The sequence below is a fragment of the Hypanus sabinus genome, chromosome 21 (assembly GCF_030144855.1).
Source record: "Hypanus sabinus isolate sHypSab1 chromosome 21, sHypSab1.hap1, whole genome shotgun sequence".
In the NCBI taxonomy this organism is placed as follows: Eukaryota; Metazoa; Chordata; class Chondrichthyes; order Myliobatiformes; family Dasyatidae; genus Hypanus; species Hypanus sabinus.
Window position 1 is genome coordinate 17,979,023 of NC_082726.1, and position 23,824 is coordinate 18,002,846.

The 23,824-nt window shown below is 40.3% G+C and overlaps 1 protein-coding gene across 1 annotated transcript in view; it reads left to right on the forward strand.

Moving 5' to 3' along the window:
• man2c1 (mannosidase, alpha, class 2C, member 1) overlaps positions 1–23,824 on the forward strand; it is a 124,563-nt gene that overhangs the window by 84,445 nt on the left and 16,294 nt on the right. Inside the window, exons 14-21 of the mRNA XM_059946069.1 lie at positions 2,876–2,997; positions 6,233–6,318; positions 8,431–8,592; positions 12,375–12,457; positions 15,656–15,750; positions 18,176–18,280; positions 20,504–20,660; positions 20,733–20,876. Of these exons, the coding sequence (XP_059802052.1) occupies positions 2,876–2,997; positions 6,233–6,318; positions 8,431–8,592; positions 12,375–12,457; positions 15,656–15,750; positions 18,176–18,280; positions 20,504–20,660; positions 20,733–20,876 (954 nt within the window). The remainder of the gene's footprint in view (positions 1–2,875; positions 2,998–6,232; positions 6,319–8,430; positions 8,593–12,374; positions 12,458–15,655; positions 15,751–18,175; positions 18,281–20,503; positions 20,661–20,732; positions 20,877–23,824) is intronic.

Sequence of the window (23,824 nt, forward strand, 5' to 3'; positions counted from 1 at the left end):
AAGCTGGGTAGCAGTGTGAAATATGAGGAGGATGTTAGGAGAATTCAGGGTGACTTGGACAGGTTGGGTGAATGGGCAGATGCAGTTTAATGTGGGTAAATGTGAGGTTATCCACTTTGGTGGCAAGAACAGGAAGGCAGATTACTACCTAAATGGTGTCAAGTTAGGAAAAGGGGAAGTACAACAAGATCTAGGTGTCCTTGTTCATCAGTCACTGAAAGTATGCGTGCAGGTACAGCAGGCAATGAAGAAAGCTAATGGCATGTTGGCCTTCATAACAAGGGGAGTTGTGTACAAGAGCAAAGAGGTCCTTCTGCAGTTGTACAGGGCCCTGGTGAGACCCCACCTGGAGTATTGTGTTCAGTTTTGGTCTCCAAATTTGAGGAAGGACATTCTTGCTATTGAGGGAGTGCAGCGTAGGTTCACAAGGTTGATTCCCCGGATGGCGGGACTGTCATGCGTTGAAAGATTGGAGCAACTGGGCTTGTACACACTGGAATTTAGAAGGATGAGAGGGGATCTGATTGAAACATGTAAAATTATTAAGGGATTGGGCACGCTAGAGGCAGGAAACATGTTCCTGATGTTGGGGGAGTCCAGAACCAGAGGCCACAGTTTAAGAATAAGGGGTAGGCCATTTAGAATGGAGTTCAGGAAAAACTTTTTCACCCAGAGAGTTGTGGATCTATGGAATGCTCTGCCTCAGGAAGCAGTGGAGGCCAATTCTCTGGATGCTTTCAAGAAAGAGTTAGATAGAGCTCTTAAAGATAGTTCAGTCAAGGGATATAGGGAGAATGCAGGAACGGGGTACTGATTGTGGATGATCAGCTATGATCACATTGAATGGCAGTGCTGGCTCGAAGGGCTGAATGGCCTACTCTTGCACCTATTGTCTATTGTCTATCAACCTCTCACTCTAGCCATGAATTCCTTGCTTTCTTGCCAAGCCTGCTTGGACAGAGAAGAGTAATAAAATTCTTCTAATATGCATTTGTACCTAGATGTAGACAGTTTTTAAATATCAGAAAGACAGCCTATTCACTTAAGCACCAGAACTCATTTATATTCATATATATTATTACTTGGAACAGACATTTAGCCCATCAAATTGATGCAAGTTTGTAGAGCATTCCAAACAATTCCAATCAATCCCATTCCTACATCACATAACTGATTTTTCCCCCCTCAAACCTTGCAGGCATTTACAGAAGAAAAGAAATAGAATAGTTTTTCATAAGTTCTATACATAAACAAAGACTGACAACCAATGTGCAAAAGGAAAGCAAACTGTGTAAATTATAATTATATATATATATATTATAGAGAGAGAGAGAGAGAGAACTTGAGTTGTTAAGAGTTCTTGAAGGTGAGTCCATAGGTTATGGAATCAATTCAGAGTAGTGGTGATTGAAGTTATTCACACCAATTCAGGAGCCTGATGGTTGTAGGTAGTAACTAATTCTGAACCTGATGTGTAAGACCTCAAGCTTGTGTATCTCCTCCCTGACAGTCACACACACGGTCACGGGGCGAGCATGCAGCTCTCATTCGTCTTGTTTCTGGGCTCTGTTTTGAATAATCAGCACGATTTAATTTAACAGCAATGGCAAATTCTGGAAGGGCTATAATGCTTATAAATGGACATTCTCAATTATTTAAAGGTGTAAAGAAAATATTGTAGTAATCCTGTACAGTTGTCAAGATCTGGTAAAGAAAATACATGCATTGCTTTAAATTTAGATAGATGACCTATTTTAATTTTTGCATTTATGGTCAAACTCACTGTGGATCTGCACCCCTCACAAATGTATGATTTTAAAAATCGCATCTCTTCCAAAACAAAATGTTAGATGTACAATTCAGAAGCAATGAAGGACTTGATTAAAAGTAAACAAGATCCTCAATTTGTGTGGAGGTGTTTGTGTGTGTATGTACTTATTGAACCAGATAAGCAACCATTCTTATTTCCTTGGCATTATTTAAATAACACTTATTTTGGCCAGTTCTAGCAAGAGCTTGCAGACCCTCTTAACAAATCCTTGCAGTGCTGATTTGCACCAATTACTGGACTGAAGTATTCCCCCTCATAGTTACAGAAGCATAATTCCTGATTATCTCTAAGTGTTACTGCTCCATTTCCAGATTGAACTTTCACTTCAGGCATAGCTGTGTCCTATAAAGCAGATGGCATGGAGTTTCTGCAAGGCCTCTGCAGCCGTATCAGGAGAAATGACGTGAGATAGAACAAAACAAATCAGTGTTTCCATTATGAATTGTATACTCTGCCACTTCTCTTTTTTATTTGTTCAAATGTCTGTTGACTAAATCGTTTCTGATCCACAAATCTGACCAGCCACCCACTGAAGCTTCTCTTTACATCTGCTTCTGATGCTATGGTTATTTTAAAAGTATTTGCTTGAATGTACATTGATTTGAAGTCCCTTTACTTGAAGGGGAATTCACATATTTAGTAGTGGAAGGTTAAGAGGCCTGAAGAGGAAGTTGCAAGGAAAGGAGGCCAAGTGTCTAAGAAATGTGGTTAAGACTAAGTGACAGAAAAAGAGTGGAGGCAAAAAATAGAAAGGTGAAGCTGTGGAATTGTGAATAAGAGCACTAGCATGATTCAATAATGAAACTGGAACAATTTCTACTGCAATATCAGACTATGGTTTTGTATGTGTAAAGTTTTCATTGTGTTATTGGCCTTACTGCTTAATACATTTTTGCTACTGCCCTGGCTAATGATTTAAGTTTTTTATTTCTGTCTCTTAGCTTTATCATTGCCCATGATATCACTTCAAAATAGCTCTATCTGCTGTAAAAAAAAATATTTTCCTTTACCATATCCTTTTTTTCTATTTTTGCTTTATTTTAGATTAAAATAGGCAATCGTAAATGTGAATGTATCCTTCGTAGTATTGAAATCATGAGTAGCCTGGCTGCAGTCCAGAAAGATGGCTTCCAGTATCCAAGTTCCCAACTGCAACAACTGTGGAGGCAAGTTATTTCATGACAGTTTTATTTGAGTGTTTATATTTATTTTCTCTTAGGTTTTTTGACATCAGTCAAATTCTAAGATGCTTGTAATTTGAGCTTCTGCCTCTCACTCAAATTTTTGTAGCCAGACGTTAAGGGCAATGATGACTTACTTTTATTTTCTGCACTTGGGCTAAATATTATGTGGAATATCATATGGCAGATCACAAGCCTGTTACCCTGTTGGAATGTGTGTTTATGAGTAGCATTGTTGTGTTGATCAAAAGGCAGTCAACTTCTCTGGCACTGGGTATTTTGAGAGGAGTTCCCATGTAGAATAGACAATTAAATGGCAGCAGATCAGTTGTTGCCCTGATATATGTGGAGTCTAATAGGAGGAGTAAATTTAATAATTGACAACAGAGTAACTATTCACTTCCTGATTTTGCAGTTGAGGTTGCACAGTAAATCCCATACATGGTTGAAGTTTTGCTTGATGCTTGAGGTTCATGTTGGAAATATAATTGTATTTTTTGATCTGTTCAATTTTACTGAGTGAATCATATGAGTTACTTTATTCATCCACGCAACATTATAAGACTAGTAACCCTGGCATTTGTCATCCATTCCAAGTTCTTTCCCCATGTCATTTCAGAAGTCTCCATCCCCATTAGTAAATCTGGAATCACATTGGCCAGAGCAGCTAATGGTGGCAGATTTTTTCTACAAGGCATCAGTAATGCTGATAAGTTTCTGTGCAATCGATTAAGTTTCATAGACACACATCACAAGAGAATAAGAGCAGGAATAGGTCACCAGGCCCATCAAGCCTGCCTTGTCATATGATAATGGCCGATATACCTCTGGAGTTTATCTCCTTTTCTGAGCCAGTTCCCCATTGCTCGCACTGGCCCAACCTTTCAAAAAAAAAATCAACATCCTCTAAGTTGGGGGTTTCCAAACTTTTTTATGCCCTGGACCCTAGCTTGGGAACCCCTTCCAGTGATCTGGCCTCCACCAAACACAAGGGTAGAGATTTCAGAGATTTTCTGTGAGAAGAAATTCTGATGCACCTCCATTACAAGGTATGGGTGTGATAATTTAAGGCTACATTCCCTAATTCAAGACTTTTTCTCACTAGCAGAAACATCTTAAGATCTGCATAAGATTACCCATAGTTCTTCTTTATGTCAAAGAATACAGATGAAACTTTGTAGCCATTTGTGATAGGACAATTTTCTAATCTCAGAAACTAACCTAGTGAATCTCTTCTGGGCCATCTCCAGTGTTAGTATATCAGTTCATAAATAAGAGGACTAAAACTGTACACTGTATTCCAATACCTTGTTCAATTGTGATGAAGTACTTCCTTATTTTTAATTACCAGCCCTCTAGAAATAAAGGTCACTGTACCATTTCTTGCTATATATGCACACACATACATACATATACACACACACAAGCTTTTTTTATGTTTTCTGTATAAGAGCACTTAGAACCTTATGCAGTCCACTCATTTGAACCTGTTAATCTACAGGTAATACTTTTTTAATTCTTGCTACCAAAATGAATAACCTCACATTATTTTGACATTAATCTACATACAAGGTTTTTCCCCTATATACTCAATCTACAAAGACCAGAAAACCTCATTGCAGCACACCCTCCCATCCATTTTTGTGCTATCAGTTCACTTGGATGTCCAACACTGTGCTTTCTCCTCAAGTTGTTAAATGGTCATAATCATGAGCAGTAAACAGTTAAGGTCCAAGAATGATGTCGGGGGTAAGTTTTTTTACACAGAGTGGTGAGTGCGTGGAATGGGCTGCCGGCGACAGTGGTGGAGGTGGATACAATAGGGTCTTTTAAGAGACTCGGATAGGTGCCTGGAGCTTTGAAAAATAAAGGGCTATCGGTAACCCTAGGTAATTTCTAAAATAAGTATGTGCTTGGCACAGCATTGTGGGCCGAAGGGCCTGTATTGTGCTGTAGGCTTTCTATGTTTCTATGTAACTGAACTTTGGGACACTCCACTGGTTACATCTCTCTAGAATGGAAATTACCCATTTATTGCGAATGTCTTCTATGTGATAACCAATCTTTAATCCATGTTAACTCTCTTCCCCAAGATCATGGGCTGGCACCTTATTAAAAGCCTTCTGAAAAATCTGAATACATTACACCTGCAGTCTCCTCTATTAACCCTACTCATTGTTTCCTGGAGTTCTTTGAGTAATGTGTCAGCTTCAGTGAGTGAGCAGCTTCAAGTTCCTGGGTGTCAAGATCTCTGAGGATCTAACCTAGTCCCAATGTATTGATGTAGTCATAAAGAAGGCAAGACAGCGGCTATACTTTATTAGGAGTTTGAAGTGTCAGCAAATACATTCAAAAACTTCTATAGTTGTACTGTGGAGAGCATTCTGACAGGCTGCATCACTGTCTGGTATGGAGGGGCTACTGCACAGGACTGACAGAAGCTGTAGAAAGTTGTAAATCTAGTCAGCTCCATCTTGGACACTAGCCTACAAAGTACCCAGGACATCTTTAGGGAGCGGTGTGTCAGAAAGGCAGCGTCCATTATTAAGGAACTCCAGCACCCGGGGCAAGCTCTTTCCCACTGTTACCATCAGGCAGGAGGTACAGAAGCCTGAAGACATACACTCAGTGATTCAGGAACAGCTTCTTACCCTGTGCCATCTGATTCCTAAATGGACTTTGAAGCTTTGGACACTACCTCACTTCTTTTACTATACAGTATTACTGTATTTGCACATTTTTAAATAATCTATTCAATATATGTAACTGATTTACTTGTTTATTATGTTTTATTTTATTTATTATTATTATTTTCTCTCTCTGCTAGATTATGTATTGGTTTGAACTGCTGCTGCTAAGTTAACAAATTTCACGTCACATGCCGGTGATAATAAGCCTGATTCTGAAACATGGTTTTCCTTTCATAACATCAAGTTGACTGTTTTAAGCTTTTCTAAATGATTCGATATTTCTTAATTGATTTTAAGCTGACAGGGCTATAATTTTACCACTTTTTATCTCCCTTCCTCTTGAACGAGGGTGTCAGATCTGTGCTTTTCCAATCTTCTGGTGCTCTTCCACAACTTAAGATGAATAAATAAATACCTGCAGGATAATTGGATGGAAAAATATATTGAGAAGTGGGAGGAGGTCCTTTCACATTGGTGTAAACTTGTTGAGCCAATTCTGTACATTTGAAATGAATTATCACATTTCACAGACTATTGCTTCTAAATCAGTTCCACGATGTACTCCCTGGCACCTGTATTCAGTCTGTAGTGGAAGATGCTGTAAAGAACTATGAAGGTAAGGCATCTTACATCTTGAATGCTGTAGATTTTGCAGGTTCTTTTCATTAATAGTGATCTTTGTATTGTTAGATCTTTCAAGAAAATACCCTATTTCTATTATGATTATAATTCTTTATTGAATTAGATTGATTATTTATTATCATTATGTACTTCTGTAACCATATTAACATTTTGCATTTTAGAGCAAGGAAACAGGTCCTTTAGCACGCCAAATACATGCCATCCCCCCAGAACTCATTTACACCAATGTCATTTTCTTCCCCTTGTGTTCCCAACAATACTTACCAACACCCCACTTGTGTTCCCACTTTCAGGCTGTGTACTTGCACCACAAGATCATTTTGAATATCAATGCCTCTAAGTGTCCTGCCATTTACTATATTCTTTTCTCTTTTACTTGATCTCCCAAAATGCAACACCTCACACTTGCCCAGATTAAATTCCATCTTCCGTTTCTCTGCCTAAAGTTCTACAGTATATCCTGCTGAACCCTTTGACTACCTTCCTCAGCATCAACAACTCCACTGACTTTTCATCATCTGCATACTTACAGCCAACAATTTCATCCAAATAAATGTGCGCACGCAATCCCTATGAAATGCACAGTTTCCAGACTTTCAGTCAGATAAACCCCCTCCTCAACTCTGTCTAGTAAACTTGTGTTGAAATGATCCAGTTTTGTCTTCTCTATATGCCTCTAGAATTTTTATAACTCATTAATGTTCGTCAAGTGGGCACCTGACAGTGTGAAATTGTATCTCAAAACAAATCTGGATCATTCAAAACTTTTTGATTCAAGTTTCCTTCATCCATTTGCTAAACCATATTTGCAAATCGGAAGTCTTAGCAAAACAATCTGTATAAGCATCTCCCAGTAGTTGAAAACTTTAAAAGAAAATCACGTTCTATTTTAATCCATACACTTAGATAAAACACTTATAAATGAATGTGTGCTCAAACTGATCTGCTGCCAAATTGACTTTGCCCGGTTATTTGTCTGGAACATCTGAGATGTGATGTGTTTGCACCCCATTCTTTGCAGTTAAGTTTTTTCTCCTCAGAGCTCTCTACTATTACCTCATTCACTCTGGTAAGGCTATGTATTATGGACCCTGTGCCATTATCTTTATTAAAATGAGAAAGATTAATATTTTAACTTACTGAAGATTTGCTGTGGAATAAGATTCTGAGATTGTAGATATTTTAGTACATAATGACACAGTGATGGTGATGGGATGTAAAGCAAGGGGTGGAGTTAGTGGTGTGGCTGAATACAATGGCATTAGTCTTATCATGGAAAAATGGCAGATTATCCTTGAATGTTAATCATGCGTGTCTCAGCAAACTTTCTGTCTGAGTAAGAACATTGTGAATTCAAACCCGTTTCCAGAGATTTGAACACAAAAGTCAAGTACTAACTGTGGAGCTGTGTCATCAAATGTTTCACCTGCTGCCTTATCCTGGCATTACAGGACAGCATGGGGGTTATATCTAGAATTCCTGGTGAATATTCATTCCCTCATTACCTAAACAGGTTATCAAATCTTGTTGCTACTTTTGGGAGCTCACTGTACACAATTGGCTGTCTGGTGTTCATAAGTACTTCATTGACTATCAAGTATTTCAAGTGTTTGGGGACTGACGCTGTGATTCTAATACAAAGACATTAAGAAGGCAACCCACACAAAGGTGGTGAGGGCATGTGAACAAGTACACAGAAATAAAATGGGTGTTGGCAATATTTGTGAAATAATAAGTCATTACTAACTTGCATTTATACAGAGCCTTAAATTTAGAAGAGTATTTTCACTGATACCTGACATTGAGCTAAGAAAAGAGTTTGATAGCTTTAGTTATTTATGTCATGTTTGACCTCCACCTGGGATCATTAATTGGTTTACTTCCCATTAAGTTTGAATTCCCTTCTTGTTTTTGTTGGCAAGAATTGGGTTTACAGCTTTTGTGAGGCCATGAATCAGCAGAGGTGTGGGGGGAGGGTGCCCTCATCTAATTGGCTTCTATTTGACTTGCGTACATTGAAAGTATGTTATCCTCGTGTTAATACAAACTGCTACTTTATTTTTTTTCTTTTGTTCATTGTTTACAGAAATCCAGAGTAATGGGGATGAGCTTCTTAAAGAGGCCATCCAGTGTCTCATGGGTGGATGTGTGCTAGAAACCGGGAGAAATATTCATGTACTAAACACCCTGTCATGGGAACGGACTGAAGTAATCTCAATGCCTCGACTGGAGGGAGAAGAAGTTTTGGGTATGTATCATTAAAGTCTTAGAAGATGCGATCTCTGCTATAGCTAAGCACAAATTTGTCCTTTGGAGCGTTAATCAAGATTTGTCTGATCCTATTTCATATGTTATGTTACTTACGGACACTATCAAATATTTGCAGCAGCAGCCGTATTTGACAGGAACTTCATATCCTAGAGGTTTCCTGAAGGACTACAGTAGGAACTCAGCATTTTGTTGTGTTGCTCTGGATTTCCAGCAGCTGTGGAATCTCTTGTGTTTAGGATTAGAATAATATGGCATGGAATCAGGCTCTATATCGCAACTGGTCCATGCTGATGACAGCATCGTTGATATTAGTTCCAGCTGCTTGCGTTCAGCTCATAATCCTCCAAGCCTTTCCCCTCTGTACCAAACAAATGTCTCTGAAACTAGTACCCACCTCAACCACTTCCTCTGGCTGCTCATTCCAAATACTTATTAGCCTCTGAGCAAATTACCTCTCGGGTCTCTTTTAAATATTTCCCCTCTTATCGTTTATCTGTGCCCTCTAATTTTGGACTCCTCTGCCCTCAGGAAAGAAACTATCACTATGCCCTATCCATACCCCTCATGATTTTAGAAACTTCTATGAGTTCATCTCTCATTCTTCTGTGTTCCTAGGAACAAAGATCCAACGTGGTCAATGTCTCCCTATGATTCAGGCCCTTCATTGCAGGCAGTGCCCTTGTAAATTTTTCTTCCATCCTCTCCAGATTAACTTAGTCTTTCCTATAACAGGATGACCAAAACTGTGCACAATACCTCAACTGCAATCCCGCTAGTGACTTGTATAACTGCAACGTAATATCTCTGCTCCTAAAAGCGATGCCCTGTCTGATGAAGGCCAGTGTGCTCAATGCCTTCTTCACCACCCTATCTACTTGCGTGGCCACTTTCAATCAACTGTGCACTTCAACAGAGGGAGCTCCCTCTGTTCCACAACACTCGTCCGTGCCCTGCCATTTACAATATAGGTCCTACCCTAGCAGTACCTTAAACCTACCCAGTCACCCTCCATTAGTAGGGTATTGCTGTACACTTTGGTGATTTATTAAAGTGTATGGAAATATGGCATTGGCACTGTTACCATCAGGCAGGAGGTACAGAAGCCTGAAGACGCACACTCAATGATTCAAGAACAGCTTCTTCCCCTCTGCCATCCGATTCCTAAATGGACTTTGAATCTTTGGACACTACCTCACTTTTTTTCTAATGTACAGTATTTCTGTTTTTGCACTTTTTAAAATCTATTCAATATACGTAATTAATTTACTTGTTTGTTTTTTATTATTTTTAAAATTTTATTTATTATTTTTTTCTCTGCTATATTATGTATTGCATTGAACTGCTGCTGCTAAAGTTAATACATTTCACGTCACATACCGGTAATAATAAACCTGATTAAGATTCTGCAAAACACCAGTATTTTTCCCACTGATTGAGTAATAATATTCTGGATGTGGTACATTTCAGGTGAAGACCTGTGTTAGAGCACTAACTTGTCATATCAAGTTGGAGAATGCTGTTGATTGTTCAGGTACCCTTTGAAATATTGCCTAAATAGTTAACAGAAATCTTGATAGGGGGAAATACCACAGCAGAATCTGATCTAGTTCACTTGGTGATTCCCAGCAGAGAAGGTTGCACGGTGAGCTGATTCGTAATTCCTCTCCCAAGCCCAGAGGCCAATTTTGTGGCAGATACAGTATAACCCAACCTGGACTCAATGGTTTGTGTCCCTCACTGCCTTCACCAGCTTGTTAATAAGATAAACTTTATCTATACCTATTATTGCTGATCATAAATGCATTCTCTCAGCATGTCACCTTTACTGGTGTCATTTTTAAAAATCACTGAATATGACTGATGATACCTGTTTTCCAATCCAGCATGTCAGATACTGTTAACAAGTACAGCTTTTAACCTGACTAACCAGATTCAACTGGAAGTTCAAAATTTATCTTTTCCATAACCAAACAAGTCTCTACAGGATAGGTTTATTTTAATATTCATTTTTCAGAATCAGAATCAGCATGTGTCATGAAATAGTTAACGTTGCAGCAGCAGTACAATGCAATACATAATGAAAAATGAATAAATAAATATATATATTCAATAGTTAAATAAGTAGTGCCAAAAAATAGAAATAAAAAAAGTTGTGAGGTAGTGTTCATGGGTCCAATGTCCATTCAGAAATTGGATGGCAGAGGGGAAGAAGCTGTACCTGAATTGTTGAGTGTGTGCTTTAGGCTTCTGTACCTCCTTCCTGATGGTAGCAATGAGAACAAGGCATGACCTGGATGATGGGGGGGGGGGGGGGGGTGGGGGGGTGGTCCATAATGATGAGTGCCACATTTTTGAGGTACTGTTCCTTGAATTAACAACGGCATTCAAAAATAATACTTAAATTTCACATAAGCATACAGAGTGGGAAACAATGACAGTTTATTTGAGAGGTGCAAGTCAACTTTGGTCACTTTATGAATGTTCACTGCATTAGATTTTTCTTTCTGTATATGACCTATCTATAACTTTTTTCTGGTTTTGCAGACTGATAATTTTCAGATTTATATTGTTATATGGCTGTAATGTTGAAGATATTATATTTTACTCACATGAAGAAAGAGGAATAAATGATTGAAATGTCTGACTAAATCGCATAGTATTGGAGTTTGAACCCAATGTCGTTGTTCTGTCCCACGGCATCATGTCTGCTGATTGGAAATGTAAAACTTAAATATAGAACATGCAGGAAATTACTGTTTTTAATGTGTATTTGCATGCTAATGTGTTTTGCTGAAAGAGATCATTCTGCATTTTGTGGGATAAGTGTGGTACTCAATATTAAAATATGATACACTATGGATGATTGGTTTATCTCAACAAGTTGTAAACCTGGACAAACAGAAATAATTTAGAATAGAGAGAAGATGTGATGATCCACTCTCCGATTGTTCAGAAATACTGATGGTTTGGCATCTGGCTAATTAGCTGATGTTTCCTGCAATCCCTTTAAACTCACTGGGGCCTTGAATCTCCCCTAAACTATGTTTCTCTCTTCCCAAGCCATCTGACAGCATACTGGAGTATTTTCCATTAGAAGAGTGTGAGAGGGGGTCGACTGCCTGGAGGGAACTTAATTTTCATTGGACTTTTACACATCCATTATTTTCTTCCTGCCTGTCACTGCTAATACAATAGATTTGACCAGCCAAACCTAACCCAAAGTTCACTGACTCACTCTGCTGGATCAATCACTCCTCTGAGCTTGATTCTAGCATATATCCTAATATTAATAAGCCATCATATTCAAAGTTCATCTTATCCCTGCCACCTCATTTTCTCATTGACTCATTCAACAACAGTTTATGATGGTAACACGAGGGAATCTGCAGATGCTGGAAATTCAAGCAACACAAACAAAATGCTGGTGGAACTCAGCAGGCCAGGCAGCATCTGAAGGAAGAAGTACAGTTGACGTTTTGGGTCGAGACCCTTCGTCAGGACTAATGGAAGAAAGAGCCTCCCCCTCCCACTTTCAGATCTCTTACTATCTCTTTTTTCAGTTAGTCCTGATGATGGGTCTCGAACTGAAACGTCGACTGTACTTCTTCCTATAAATGCTTAAAAGATGCAGAATGGTGGTGTCTTCATATCAGCGTTAAGTAGTTTATTGTAATGTTTCCTATATTAAAGCATAAGTGAGTGGGAAGGAAGCTTTGTGATACTGCAGTTACCCAGGTTTACATTTTATGTCGTTTGCAGCCTTGGTAAAAGTTCCCAGTGTAGGATTTGCTACAGTGACCTGCCCTTTGGTCCCACCAAATCCAGTTATTGTCACTCCACAGGTAATTATAACATAAGTTGTTAAGCTACTTCATTTTATTGATAAACATCTATGCCCCTTTTCTCACTTGAGTACTCAAGTATATGCTATGCACTCTTGTGCATTTATTCCTTGAGTTTTTATTGATTTCGGCTTCCTATACTTATTCTATGGGTTATATTTTTCCTCCTGTTAGTAATCTTTAACTCTTTTTAGTTTTTGTTTTCTCCTCCCATGCTGTTACCGCTTGGATATCTCTCAAATTTCTTATGTTTTCTGCATTGTATCATCCCCCTTGCTCACTGTCCCCCTCCACCATGACTGATGTGCCACAGGACTCAGTGCTGGACCCAGTGTTCATAACTTTGGATTTGGATGGGATGCTGATGACTCTAAAATAGGTGGCATTGTAGACAGTGACGAAAGTTATCAAAAATGTGACCAGCTAGGAACAGCAAATGGTGTTGAAGTCATTGTGCTGTGTTTTGGGAAGTCAAACCAGGGTTGGACTCTCACAGTGAGCAGTAGGGCCTTGGGGGAGTGTGGCAGAACAAAGGGATCCAGGAATGCAGGTGCATAGTTCCTGAAAGTTTCATCACAGGTAGACAGGGTGGTGAAGGCTTTTGACATACTGGCCTTAATGAAGGCGTCCATCCCAATGCCACAGGATACTGCTGCTGAGCCTGTGGGCTGTGTGTCTCGCAGTCCATGGCCTGGACAGCTCCGCTGAAATGCCCACCACTATGTCGGTGCTGATGCTTTGGTCTGACCTTGCCCTTCCACTATTACTTGTCCCAGAAGAACCACCTGAACTTGAGGATGTGCTAGAAGGGGTGCCTGTAGATTGCGACTGTTCCATAGCTGGACTTGTTGAAACACTATTACTTGTGTTTGTCCCTTCATCAGCTGTCTTTTTGAAAAAGCTGTGCTGCAGTGTATAATAGGGGGCTATCCGTGTCTTAGGGTCATAGTCCAGCATCCTCAAAATCAGATCCTTAAACTTCAGGTAATCTGCTACAGTATGACCAGACTCCCCAGCTCGACGTCCACCAGGACCACCAGTCTCTACTCCAAGAATACTGTGGAGTCATGGTGTTTAGGAGTTCTACAAGACATTGGTGCGGTTACACCCTGCTGCAGGAAACGTGTAATTCAACTGAAAAGAGTGTAAAGGTTATTTATTTATTGATTGAGATACAGCGTGGAATAGGCCCTTCTGGCCTTTTGAGCCACGCCACCCAGCAGCCCCCGACAATCCAAGCCTAATCACAGGACAATTTACAATGACCAATTAACCTTCCAACTGGTACGCCTTTTGATTGTGGGAAGAAAGCAAGGACCCGGGGGAACACCACTTGGTCACTGGGAGAATGTAGATACCTCTTGCAGGCAGTGAAGGAAATTGAACCCAGCTCACCTGCACGGTTAACCATGGTGCTAACCACTACACTGTGCTGCCCCATTTATGAGAATGCTACCAGCATCTGAGGGCCTGAGTATGGAGAGGTTAGGCAGACTAGGACTTTACCTCTTTGTCTCAAGGAATAATCTTACAGAGGTATATAAAATCATAAGGGGCTTGGATTGGGTGAATCCACACACTTTTACCCAGGGAAAGAGATTCAAGAATTAGAGGTCTAGGTGTAGGGTGAAAGGGGAAAGATTTAAAGAGACATGAGGATAATATGTTTACGAACAAGCTGCCAGATGAAGTGATTGAGGCAGGTATAAGAACAGCATTTAACAAACTCTTGGACAAGTACATGGATAGGAAAGATTGAGAAGGACATGTAGCAAATGCAAACCAGTGAGGCTCATTTGATGGGCATCTTGGTGTGAGCATAGATAAGTAGGGTCTGTCTCCATGCTGTATGGCCCTGACTCTGTCTCTCAGTCTCAGTTTAGATCTTCAACTTTGAAAAAGGACAGCTACTTAGTTATGAGGGTTGGCCAAGGTGGATTTGGAAGTTAATTTAAATGTTGTAGCAGTAGGTGGAGTGTATATGATAGTTAAATATTTTATCCTCTGCAGAGATGCATGCCATGGAGTGGTAAAGACCCTGTTAAAGCTCCTTGTCCATGACTAATTGAAGAAGAATTATGTTTAGGGGGTGCAGAGACAAAGCCAGTGGGTAGCTTAAGGGTTGGACGACTTCCATGAACTAGCAAAGTATAGTGCTGATAGAAAGAAAGTGGAGAATAGGAGTAATTATGAAGGAGAGAGCTCAAAGGTACAGTGATCAGAGTTCCTGCCCCTCAGCTCCAGTGATCTATGTTTGATGCCGCCCTCAACGGCTGTCTGTGCAGGGTTTGCACATTCCTACCACTCTATGGTTTTCCTCCAGGTGCTTTGGTTTCCTCCCACAGCGCAAAGATACACAGGGTTGTAGCTTAATTGGCTGCTGTAAATGGCCCCTGGTGTAGTGAGTGACGGAAACTGGGAGAAGATCACTTAAATTACAGGGATGATTGAAATTGGATATTGTACGATTAATGCAAATGGGTGGTTTGTGTAAACTCTGTCAAAGGGGTATTTTCGTGTTATTTGATTCTATGATTTTGAATTTAATTCATTATAAACGTGTGTATAAGTACATGAAAAAAGAGAAGTTACCCAGGTTTTTAAACCCTCTGGTCATATCTTGTCAATTCCACTTTTTTTTTTGACATGCTTTCAGATGGTTGGTTACTACAGGGTAGAGATACTCTATATTTCCTTTATTCACAGCCTCCCCTTTTGCCTTCTTGTCAATCCAGTTCACCTCTCTCAAAATCTGTGTGAACAGTTTAAAAGCGAGGGTCTTATAATGTCCATTATCACAAGTGAAACAAATACAGGGTAAAGTTATTGAACTAAAGATGTGGGAATCTCTTGGAGCTGATGGGCCTTCATTCTACAGGTTTGAATCTTTTGAATGCTGGATCATTAAGTACATAAAACCTAAAGAGATTGCTGGAGTTTTTGGGCTGCAGGGGTTAAGGTTATGGGGTCAGATGGAAAATGGAATTGATGTCATCCATTAAATCATTCACAATCTCAAGTTCATGGGCTACCCCGATATCAGTTCTTGTATGAGTTCTTGTTGCTCTTGCAACTCGTGTTTTCGTGCATGCTTTCTCCTCTTCCCACTCTGTCTTTCTCCTTGTGCTCCTCACCCTTCATTCCTCCCTCCTGTAGGTATTTTGTGTTTATTTCAGTGGATGTTTGTTCACGTTGCAGGGAGATGGTTCCATAACCATGGAGAATGGAATTCTCCGAGTTGAATTTGATGCATTAGGCCGTATGATATCACTTTTACATTTACTTTACAAAAGGTAAACTATTTGTTACAAATTATTAGCCATGGAGATAAAGGCCAAATGAAATTATTTCATTATTCTGTAAACTATGCTTGAAATATCTCCCATATTTTGATTTCATGTTAGCCAGGAATTTCCTAAAAGTTTGTGCCATTAGTTCTCTGAGAAAATTCCATGAAATTTGCAGCATGTTACCCCACATCAGAATTGCTCCAGACACTAGAGCAAAAGGGTTAAAAGCAGGAACAGATCGTAAGCCTGCCTCTTTGAAACATTTCACCATTGAATAAGACCGGGGGTTTTCTACACCACCCCTGCCATTCCTTGATTGTGTTTATAAAAAAAAATATCTAGCAGTACCAGCCTGCAACTGACCACTCACCTTTTTGAATAAAGAAAATTCTTCCTGTATCAATTCTGAATGTCAGACCCTTTATCCAGAGCCTCTACTCCCTAGTTATAAACTTCCTTATGTGAGGAAATAGTCTTGTATGTCTCAGTAGATCCTCTCTCATTCTTGTGAAATATTTATGCCTAGAAAGTTTTGTTGCAGAAATCCTTGACAAAACTTCGGTACTGCAGGTGGGAACAAGTGGTATTTTTTTGAATTACTGCCACTGTGAACACTCACTGCCCCTCAGATCATAACAGATTGGTTCTGGAGGCATTGGTCTGTCAAGAATTGTTCAGCAAGCTGGATATCTGTACCTAGGTTAATCTTAACCTTGCATAGCCACACTAAATGCAGGGGTGGGCTTTATAATGAGCATGAAGTTATTGTTGTTTTGATTTTAAATAAAATCATTGTATTTCCATTTTCACTGATATCCAATGGACTTGACTTGAAATTTTTAATCTCTGTTGAGTAGTAAAACAAGTATTTTAATCAACAGGTATTCTCTTCAAATCTATATTTCATTTATATTGATGCTTAATAAAAATTGAGCATAGGCTGTGATCAATAATGAAACCTGATCTAGAGTTGTGCATAGATCAACACACGGATTCTGATTTAATGTTAATGCTGTAAACTGCAGCTCTCTATTTGTTGTCCTTCATTAATTAGTCTACATGATAACCTGGAAAAACAGTTCCAAAGTGTGTGTTTCTTTTAAAAATACATCTCTGAAGAGTACAAGAACTGAAACTAATAGTGGTCCAACTCGAGTCATTCAAACGCATTAACAAAGTGTTGCATTTCATTCTATTTGCCCTGAAAAGGTGCCTCACAGAGACGACACATTAAGCTGAGCATGAACCGTGCAGGGATTTATATTTTATTATTGTGATAAGCCACTGTGAAGAATAAATTGTGACTGCAGTTGAAATAATAAAAGATTGCAATCACAACCAGTTTCTACCATTCAAAAAGTTTTTAACATTTATGAGAGAACTTCAGGAAATCGAAGTTCTGGGAGCTAGAGACGTAAACCTTGTTTATTTCAAAAGCAATGATGCAGGCAGTGGGCATTTGTTGACTCCATTCTTACCCCAATCATTCATCCGTGAAGCATAGTGAGTAGAGAATTAGTCACTATACAGATGGTTTAAATATTCAGAATTTGGGAGAATAAGGGAAAACCACCTGTTTTTTTCATGAAATAAAATCATACTATTCAGTATCAAATCCAATGTCAAGCTCTCTTCTCACTGTTGCCATCAGGTAGAAGGTACAAAAACCTCAGAACTCATATCACCAGGTTCAAGAACAGTTACTACCCCTCAACCATCATGCTCTTGAACAAAAGGGGATGACTACACTCACTTGCCCCATCATTGAGATGTTCTCACAACCAGTCATCTCACTCTAAGGATTCTTTATCGCATTATCTCATGTTCTTGTTACTTTTTGCTATTTATTTATATTTGCATTTGCACTCTAGTTGATCTTTCATCAATCCCTGTTATAGTTACTATTCTATAGGCCTGCCGAGTTCCTCCAGCATTTTGTGTGTGATTCTATAGATTTGTTGAGGATGCCCACAAGAAAATGAATCTCAGGGTTATACATAGTAATATTTTGATTATAGAATTTACTTTGAACTTTGGAATGTTTTTGAGTAACTCAGACTAAAAAGATTGCTCTAAGAAATGGATACAGTTGTAGGCCCTGATTGGCTATTGTATCATTCAGAAAAATCGTAGCTGATCTGTCACCTTTCCTGCACTAACCCCATATCCCTTGATTCTTTTAGTATCCAAAAATCTAGAAACCTCTGGCTCAAATATACTCAGCGACTGACCTTCCACAGATCTTTTGGGTGGTGAATGTATTTTACCCAAACCTCAGATTTGGAATAAGAGTGGATTAAAATATTAAAGATGGGATCCGTATCTGTTCTCTCCCACTCCCTACTCCTGTACTGATCTGGTTCTGTGATCATGAACTTGTGATGTTCATCATCCACGTCCTTCATGGATTATTATGTTGCATTTGCAGGGAAACACTTCCTGAGGGCAGCTATGGCAACCAATTTGTGCTGTTTGATGACATCCCGTTGTACTGGGATGCATGGGATGTCATGGATTATCATCTAGAGACAAGGTAAAGTTCCCCTGACAATCTGCATTAACTTGTATAGATCACGCATTCCTCTGGCACACCAAGGAGAAGTTGTGTACCAAAGCTGGAAAAAACGGTTGTGATGTTATTCTGCAAAGAGCTACAAAGTGACATGAGTGGTGAGCTGGGCAGTGATGATCTTTATGAAGATCGGACGAATCTCAGTCTGACTCTCATGGGATTGTTCTTTCTTTCCATGTTTCTTTGGCAATTAGCAACTTGTCAGAGCAGTACTTGGGTAATTTTCTCTATGGCTCCAACTAAACAACTGTACAGTTGTATATCTCCTTGTGACGTTGAAAGGAGCATTCAGCTCATCAAGTCCATTCTGGCTCCTGAAGTAATTCTTCCATTTATTTCTCCGTCTCTCTGTCTCTTGTCTCTCTCTGTCTATCTGTCTGTTTGCCTCTCTCTCCCTGTCAGTCTGCCTCTGTCTGCCTCTCCCCCTCCCCTCCCTCTCCCCATGTGTCTTGTCTCTGTACCCCCACTCTCTCCTTACCCCCACTCTCTCCTTACCCCCACTCTCTCCTTACCCCCACTCTCTCCTTACCCCCACTCTCTCCTTACCCCCACTCTCTCCTTACCCCCACTCTCTCCTTACCCCCACTCTCTCCTTACCCCCACTCACTCCTACCCCCCACTCTCTCCCTACCCCCACTATCTCTACTCCACTTGCTGCCCCCCTCTCACTGCACCCCATCTCTCTGCCCCCCTCTTCCCCCCTCCTGCTCCTCCGCCCCATCACTCCTTCTCGTGCTCTCTCTCTCACACTCTGTCTCCCTCTCTGTCTTTCGCTTTCCTTCTCTCGTGCTGTCCCTCACTCGCTCGCTTGCTCTCTCTGTCTCTCTTATGCCCTTTAACCAGCCCTACATAGACCAGGGGCAATTTACTGTAGCCAATTAACCCTGTCTGGGCCGTGGAAGGAACCTGGAACTCCCAGAGGAAACCCCCACAGGGCATCACTGAAAGGACATGCAAACCTGATAGTGGCAGCTCCGGAGGTCAGGACTGAAGGCTTGTCTCCCTCCACTCATCACCTGATTGCTGTGACTCATTTAAAATACTCTACTGCTCTGATTGTTACAATATTAAATAATTTCCCTTAAGAGAAAGCTTGTTATCACTGAGGCAGCAAAAGCAATTGAGAAAGAAACCTTTGCATATTTTATTCCCGCTGTCCAATTTCTGCACCTCCCCAGAGTTCTAGGGAAGTTTATTTGTTGAATCCAGTGAAACCCAGTTTTTTTTTGGTAATTTAGTTCTAAAATTCTTCTGATCACATTTGGCATTTGGTCACCGTGCCTTTGTGAGTAGTTAGACTGATAAAATTGGAAAAAAAACTCCCATAAAATTATAGACATATTTGATAATGGTTAACAGAAGGTGCTTTCTAACAAAATTAAAATATTGTAATTTGTCTGTAACATAAAATAGTTAGTATTTTCCCTGGAATGTGAAAGTTTGGCACTTTCTTTTCTGAATTGTACTGTATTCTCCACACATCCCCCACCCAACAGTCAGATCATCATCATTGCTGTTTTGTACCTGTTGCAGATAAACATTGTTATGTTCTCAGAGCTGTTGTGCTTCAGTCACTAACTCACACACTCTCTCCAGAGAAGTAGTAATATTGACCAATTAATCAAGGTCAGATTTAGATCTTTCCCCTTCCAGGTAATTTTACAAGGACCAATACTGACTAAGTATAAAAGGCCAGTCCACCATCACAGTATAGCCTAACAATTGATACACTTACAATCCCGAGGTACCTTGGAGCTGTTTACATACAGTAAGGAACTTGCAACATGCTGCCTCAGTTGTAATGTATAAAGCTTGCAGCTATTTTTCTCCCCCCAGCAATGAACTGTAAACAATGAGATGATGATGTCTAGATAATCCTTTTAGTGGCCATCGAGGAATAGATAGAGATCTGTCCTGTCCTTCATATCATGGCAAGGGATACTTTGCCTTCAGCTGGGAAGACAAATAGACCCTGGTTTTATTCTCTCACTCAAAAGGCAGCACGTACCCCTATCAGTACAGCACCGGGAAACCTGAATTGACTGTGGTGTCATTTCGGGAAGCCATATTTTGCTTATTCATCAGTCAAAGTGTTACTGTCCCACATGACAATGCCTTCGTTTGAACTTGGGTGGTATTGATGCTTGGTACAACTGAACTGGCACTGTAATGTTTGCTCATTAGGAAACCTATCGTCCAAGTTCTGCAACCTCCAGAGGTCGTGTGCTCAGGTGGGGTCAGGGGAAGTATAAGGCACTCCATCCGTATCAGCGAGACCAGCAAGATTCGTCAAGAAATCATACTGGATGCCTGCTGTCCCTACATTAAGTTTAAAACTGAGGTGAGCAGATAAAGGGAATCGAGAACTTTCAGCTAGCTTGTGTATTGCACTAAGCAGTGTTTCTCTGTGTAGGTTGAATGGCATGAAACACACAAGTTTCTGAAGGTGGAGTTCCCCACAACAGTGCACAGTCCCAATGCCACCTATGAAATCCAGTTTGGACACCTTCAGCGTCCGACGCACCGCAACACTTCGTGGGACTGGGCACGTTTTGAGGTACCGATGTAACGCAACTCCCTTGTGCACACTCCCCACATTAAACAGAAGAGAAAAAAGCTCAAAAATTCAGTATGCTTTGGAACTGAGGTTGGGTGACCGCTTCAGGAAACACTTGTGTTTAATTTGTAAAGGCCCCTCTGAGCTTCCCATTCTCTAACACTTTAATTTTCCATCCCACTCCTTCTCCAACCTATCAGTCTGTGGTCTTCTGCTCCGTCACAGTCAGGCCTAAGGCATGCTTGAGTATCTGTACCCCATTTTCCATCTGGGCATCGTAACTTTGTGGATTTAAAACTAAATACTACAACTTAAGGTAATTTTATTTCTCTATTGCTGTCTGTGATATTGGCCCAGCTTTTGTTTTCTTTTTACTGTCCCCTTTGGGTGTGGAGCCTAAACTACTGCCCACGTTTCACACCCTTACATTCTTTAGTCTACATTCTCTCTCTCTCTCTCTGTGCTTCCATTCACCCAGTGTCCAGATCACCTTTGTTTACAGCTCATCCCTTGTCACCCAGTCTTACCCCACTCTTCTTGCAGCATAACAAGCTTCTTTTCTTCCCAGTTCTGAGGAAGTTCCCGATTCAGTGGCCTGAATCTTTGACTCTTGTTTCTCTTCCGACAAATGCTGCCTGATTTGCTGAGTATTTATAGCATTTCCTGTTTTTATTTCAGATTTGCAGCATCTCCGGTCTTTTAGTTTGGTTTTTACTTTCTGAAAATACCTAGCAGCGATAGAGTCATGGAATGAAGCCTTTCAGCCCACTCAGTCCATGCCGACTATCATGCACTTATTTGCACATATTTTATACTAATCCCATTTTGGAAATATTCTCCCCATATTTCCGTCACCTCCCACTAGATTCTGCAGGAGAGAGAAACCGATAACTTTTCTGCTCAGCATGTTTTCAGCTCCCTGTGGGCACTGCCTGACCAGCTGAGTATTTCCAGCAGTTTCAGTTTTATTTCCAGTTTCCAACAGCAGCAGCATGTTGCTTTTGAATTGTTTAGCAGTGTGTCATGAAGCATTTCTTCATATTCTTTACATCCTGTCCCAACTCCTGCCTTTTCTCCAAAGTAGTTAAAGGAAACCTTATTTGCTTCTGTCATAATGCATTTGTTTTTAAAGTAGGCTGGTGAGATTGACATCAGTAGTGAGTAAGTTATTGGAAGTTATTGTAAGGGACCACATATTACAAGTTTTTGGATAGACAGACTGATGAGGGTTAGTCAACATGAGTTTATGCATGTACGGCTGTGTCTAAGTAAGAGTTTTTCAAGGATGTTATGAGGAAAGTTGATGAAGTTAGGGCAGTGGATGTTGTCTATATGGACTTTAGCAGGGCCTTTGACAAGGTCCCACATGGGAGGTTGGTCAAGAAGGTTCAGTCACTTGGCATTGAGGTAGTAAATTGGATTAGACATTGGCTTTACAGGGAAGCCAGAGAGTCGTAGTAGATGCTTACCTCTCTGACTGGAGGCCTGTAACTAGTGGTGTGCCACGGGGATCAGTGCTGTGTCCATTATTGTTTGGCATCCATGCCAACATTTTGCATGATAATATGGTCAACTGTATCAGCAAATTTGCAAATGTTACTAAGATTGAGGGTGTACTGCACAGTGAAGGAGGCTATTAAAACCTGCAGCGGGATCTGGATCAGCTGGAAAAACGGCCTAAGAAATGTCAGGTAAAATTTAATGTAGACAAGTGTGAGGTGTTGTACTTTGTGAGGACAAACCGGGATAAGTCTTCCATGGTCAGTGCTAGGGCACTGTGGAGTGCAGTAGAACAGAAGGATCTGGAAATATTGGTGTGTGGCACCTTTGTGCTTGAGGGGTATCTCTGATGATGTTGGGGGATGTTAGCATGTATGGAATTGGACTTTTTCAGTCCTATGGTTTTTATATGTTGTGTTTTTGCCCATTCTTTCTTTCTTGTTTTGTTCTGCGAGGGGAGCGGTTTGGGCAGGGGTGGATGTTCTTGAGTTTTGTGTGGGGGAGAGTGGGTTGGGGGGGTTGATGATTGTGTTGCCATTCTTTTTTGTGCAGGGGGTGGGTTTGCCGTTGCTCTTTAAACTGACCCATGGTTTTCTTTATTTTGTGGCTATCTGGAAAAGATGAATCACAGAGTTGTACAAGGCATATACAGTTGCAAGAGAAAGTTTGTGAATGCTTTGTAATTACCTGGTTTTCTGCATTATTGACTCATTAGATGTGGTCTGATCTTCATCTAAGTCACAATTATAGACTAACACAATCTGCCTAAACTAATAACACGCAAATAATTGTACTTTTCATGTCTTTATTGAACACATTGTTTAATCATTCACAGTCTAAGCTGCAAAATGTATGTGAACCCTTGTACTTAATAACTGGTAGAACCTTCTTTAGAAGCAATAACCCGCATCAAACGTTTCCTGTGGCTGCTGATCAGAGTTGCACAAAAGTAAGGAGGAATTTTAGACCATTCCACCATACAAAACTGTTTCAGTTCACCAATATTTCTGGGAAGCTTTGCATGAACAGCACTCTTAAGGTCATGCCACAGCATCTCAATTGGGTTAAAGTCTGGACTCTGACTTGGCCATTCCAAAACATGAATTTTCTCCTTTTTAGAGCATTGTTGTTGATTTACTCTTGTGTTTCAGATTATTGTCTTGTTGCATCATCCAACTTATTAAGTTTCAGGTGACGGACCTCTACCCTAACATTCTCCTGTAAAATGTCCTGATACAATTTTGAATTCATTGTTCCCTCAATGATTACAAGTTGTCTAGGCCCCGAGGCAGCAAAGCAGCTCCAAACCATGACACTCCTTCCACCATGCTTCACACAGTTGGGTAAACTTTTGGTGTTGGCTTGCAGTGCCCTTTTTCCTCCAAACATAGTAGTGTGCATTTCTGCCAGAAAGTTCAACTTTTGTCTCATCTGTCCACAGAACATTG